Source organism: Macrobrachium nipponense, chromosome 23 (genome assembly GCF_015104395.2).
Source record: "Macrobrachium nipponense isolate FS-2020 chromosome 23, ASM1510439v2, whole genome shotgun sequence".
Taxonomy (NCBI): Eukaryota; Metazoa; Arthropoda; class Malacostraca; order Decapoda; family Palaemonidae; genus Macrobrachium; species Macrobrachium nipponense.
The window spans coordinates 62,790,840-62,795,117 of record NC_061090.1 but is presented as its reverse complement, the minus strand read 5'-3'; the positions used below and the strand labels follow the sequence as shown (position 1 = coordinate 62,795,117).

The 4,278-nt window shown below is 34.0% G+C and overlaps 1 protein-coding gene across 1 annotated transcript in view; it reads right to left on the bottom strand.

Annotated features, from left to right (window-relative positions):
* Window positions 1-1,188: 1,188 nt before the first annotated feature.
* The window catches only part of LOC135201285 (uncharacterized), a 10,085-nt gene continuing 6,995 nt past the window's right edge, over window positions 1,189-4,278 (bottom strand). Inside the window, exons 6-9 of the mRNA XM_064230159.1 lie at window positions 4,012-4,120; window positions 3,439-3,522; window positions 2,658-2,749; window positions 1,189-2,262 (exon numbers count right to left, since the gene is read on the bottom strand). Coding sequence (XP_064086229.1) covers window positions 2,039-2,262; window positions 2,658-2,749; window positions 3,439-3,522; window positions 4,012-4,120 — 509 coding nt within the window. The 3' untranslated portion in view covers window positions 1,189-2,038. The remainder of the gene's footprint in view (window positions 2,263-2,657; window positions 2,750-3,438; window positions 3,523-4,011; window positions 4,121-4,278) is intronic.

Here is a 4,278-nt window from a genome sequence, read left to right as displayed (position 1 = left end):
ATTCGTAAGCTTTGGCGGACTTCTGACTTGGAGAGAGAGAGAGAGAGAGAGAGAGAGAGAGAGAGAGAGAGAGAGAGAGAGGATCCTGATCATGATTCAGAATTAGAGAGAGAGAGAGAATTCTGATCATGATTCAAAATGAGAGAGAGAGAGAGAGAGAGAGAGAATTCTGATTAGGATTAAATATGACCATACATGAAATGTGAGCAATTGCTTGGAATGTAAATTATTTTTAACAAATATTTAGGTTAGAGAGAGAGAGAGAGAGAGAGAGAGAGAGAGAGAGAGAGAGAGAGAGAGAGAGTTCTGATAATGTATGAAAATGAAGGTACATAAATTACGTCCAGTTATTTTGGACTGTAAATGATATTCAACATATATTTTGATGGCAGTGTTTGTTGTTGTGCTAAGAGTGAAAAAAAAAAAACTCTTGGCAAGCACTAAAAACACATACATACATATACGTTGTTGCTTTTGGATCTCCTTGTAGTAGTTTTAGTTGATAAAAAAAAAAAAAACTTCATTCAACAAAGGGTCATTCCATGCATCTAGACTCGTATATTTTCAGAAAAGTGCCGAATGACCTCGTAATTCCTAGGACTTGTCCTCTGACCTAAATCCTATATTCTATTCTATGTGTTCAGTAATTCTTTTCCATGAGGAACGACTGTGCTTAAGAAAACTTAAGATTTATTATCTTTATTGTTACATGAACATAACATTTCTTGTACTTAACTAAAAAGTACATGCGCTTTGTATTGATAAACAAACTAAAATATTGATAAGCAGTATTTAAACACTGAATGTGAAAATTATTGCATAAATTGTGTTATCTGTATCTGCGGATTGCTTCTTAAGGATATGAATAATATTAATTTTTACATCCTATTTTGATATACTGGGGAACATATCACATCAGCTGGAAGATTAACTGGCATATATAGACACGCATTTATATATATATATATATATATATATATATATATATATATATATATATATATATATATGTATGTATAGGGAGGGAGAGAATATATAGATTGATAGAGAGAGAGAGAGAGAAGAGAGAGAGAGACGAGAGAGAGCAGAGAGAGAGAGAGAGAGAGAGAGAGAGAGAGAGCCAGGAGCAAAAAGGATAACAGATGTAAAGCGTAGCAGTAATCGTACGAGCAAAAATAAGGCAAATAATTATTTTTTTTGAAATATCACAAGGGAAGTAAACGGAATTATGATAACGGGAGAAAGAAAAAGATGTTGAGATCAGTTTTTGGTAATAAACAACCAAAGAAAGTATCGTAAGGAATAAGTACCTAATATAAAACCATACCATCTTCGTTACTTTGATCAAATCTGAATCTATGTAATTGATTTTGTCGCATGGCTAAATCTTTTCCATACGCACTTGTTACTAGTTTACCCTAGAATAAAAAAAGAAAGATCATGGTTTAAGATATACGGACATCCATATTGTGAGTGCTAGTTCACCGTGTAATTGAATCAACTTATGAGCCATATTCATAAAAGAAAAATGGAAGATAATACTACTTATTCAACGCTCTGTTTTTGCTTGTCTTTTCATGTAAAATGTCCTTTTATGAATAACCAGTCTCTCAATGCAACTATTTATCTATTTGAGATTTTATTTCTTTTTAACTACGTCCATTCAACTATTTATCTATTTGAGGTTTTATTTCTTTTTAACTACGTCCATTCAACTATTTATCTATTTGAGATTTTATTTCGTTTTAACTACGTCCATTCAACTATTTATCTATTTGAGATTTTATTTCTTTTTAACTACGTCCATTCAACTATTTATCTATTTGAGATTTTATTTCTTTTTAACTACGTCCATTCAACTATTTATCTATTTGAGATTTTATTTCTTTTTAACTACGTCCATTCAACTATTTATCTATTTGAGATTTTATTTCTTTTTAACTACTTCCATTCAACTATTTATCTATTTTCCCATTTCTATTTCTCTGAATCAATTCACTAATCAGATTCAGAACCGTTGAGGAAACAGAAAAATATTTTATGGTGTTCGTCTCCTCTGAGTTATTTCACAAATGGCGGGGTTCCTCTGCCTACCAGTTCGACTGGAGAGGTAAGGTGACCTCTTCCTCATCAGAACGACCTGGTCCCGTGACCTAGGGTACCCGCGGAGCCAAGAGGTCACGGGGATTTTTGACTGGCTCAGCCATTTCCAAGTTGAATCTTCTTTCAGGCCACCAATCCAGAAGTTGTCTCCTGCCGTACCTGAAATGGTTGGTGTTGGTTTGTGAGGTCTGAAATTGTTGTATTTGTTTGTGAGGTCTCCTGAAATTGCTGTCATTTGTTAGTGAGGTCTTCTGAAATTGCTGTCATTTGTTAGTGAGGTCTTCTGAAATTGCTGTCATTTGTTAGTGAGGTCTTCTGAAATCGCTGTCATTTGTTAGTGAGGTCTCCTAAAATCGTTGTCATTTGTTAGTGAGGTCTTCTGAAATCGTTGTCATTTGTTAGTGGGGTCTTCTGACATTGTTGACGTTAGTTTGTGAGGTCTTCTAAATTCGTTATCATTGGCTTGTGAGCTCTTCTTTGCAATAACAAAGAGTGGTGTTGATGATTGCATAGGAATTACGTCTTTAACTATGTAATTTGACGAAAATACTTACCAGCAAATTGTTCTAAAGTTTTCACGAGCTTCGAAAAGTCTTCTGGCTCAGCCAGATCTGTGACATATCTGGTATCACTACTTTGCCTTTTCCTGAAATGATAGACGTGTTCTAAACATAATCCTTATTTTGTTTGTGAAATAGCAATCAAAGTCCAGGATGTTTAATGTTACATAGTTGGATAAAAGTACCATTTAGTTATACAAGTATTCAATCACCAAACTCAAGATTGATAATTAGAAAGGTAGGATATATTAGCAGAATGAAACTAGAAAGGTGGGATATATTAGCAGAATGACACAAAGGAATTACTGAATTTCTTTCAGACATTCGTTATACTTCGTTAATTCAGAAATAATCAGAGGAATAATTAGAAATGGTTAAATTATTCCTGTGTAGTGAAGTGGGAAAATTAAATCAGAAAGAAACATACTAGGAAAATTAGGGTAGGCACGGAAAAAATGGTAAGTATATCTTAGTTTAACCAGACCACTGAGCTGATTAACAGCTCTCCTAGGGTTAGGTATTTTAACGTGGCTAGGAACCAATTGGTTTCTTAGCAACGGGACCTACAGCTTATTGTGGGATCCGAACCACATTATCTCGAGAAATGAATTTTTATCGCCAGAAATAAATTCCTCTGATTCCGCGTTGGCCGAGCCGAGAATCGAACTTCGGACCACCGGATTGGTAGCCGAGCGCGAATACCACTCGTCCAACGAGGAACTAGGGTAGGCAGGAAAAGGAAAGGAAGGCTGGACCTTCCTTTTTTATCTCTTACCATCTAAAAGACGGCAGCTGCGCTATGATCTCTATGTCCTGTTCTTCTTCTTCTTCTTTTCCTTCTACTTCTTCGCTGACGAGTCTTCAAAAGCGGAAATTGGTCAAATAAAGCAGTAACAGGGCGGCAAGTCGATTATTGCTACAGAAGACTAAGTAGTAGATAATATTTTCAGGTTTATTCCATTAGCAACACACATACACACACACACACACACACAACACACACCACACACACACATATACTATATAGAATATCTATATAGATATATTATATTTTTATTACTATATATATATATATAAGATGTATATAGATATATGATTATATATATATATTAAATAATAGATATATAATATATATATATATATATATAGATATAAATTTTTATATAAATTGACTATACATGTGCACACACACACAAACACACACACACATACGTATATATATATATATATATATATATATATATATATATATATATATACATATATATATATATATATATAATATATATATATATATATATATATACTATATATATATATATATCGTAAAGAGATCCGGGACTCTCACCTGAGGCTTTGGCATTCCTTCCGGGCGTCTTCCCACATCAACCTTCTTTCCACGACGTAAAAACATTCCCTCCCGGAAGTGAAGAAATGTGGGGGGCAGAAGCTTTCGGCTGTTGGGTGGAGGATAAAAATATGTTTATTTCTACCAGATGTATTTCTGCGAGAGGAACGAGAGTGGGGTTGGCTAAAAGCTGTAGGCGCACGCGCGCGCGAAAGTGTGTGTGTGTGTTTGTGTTATTATATATATATATATATATATATATATATA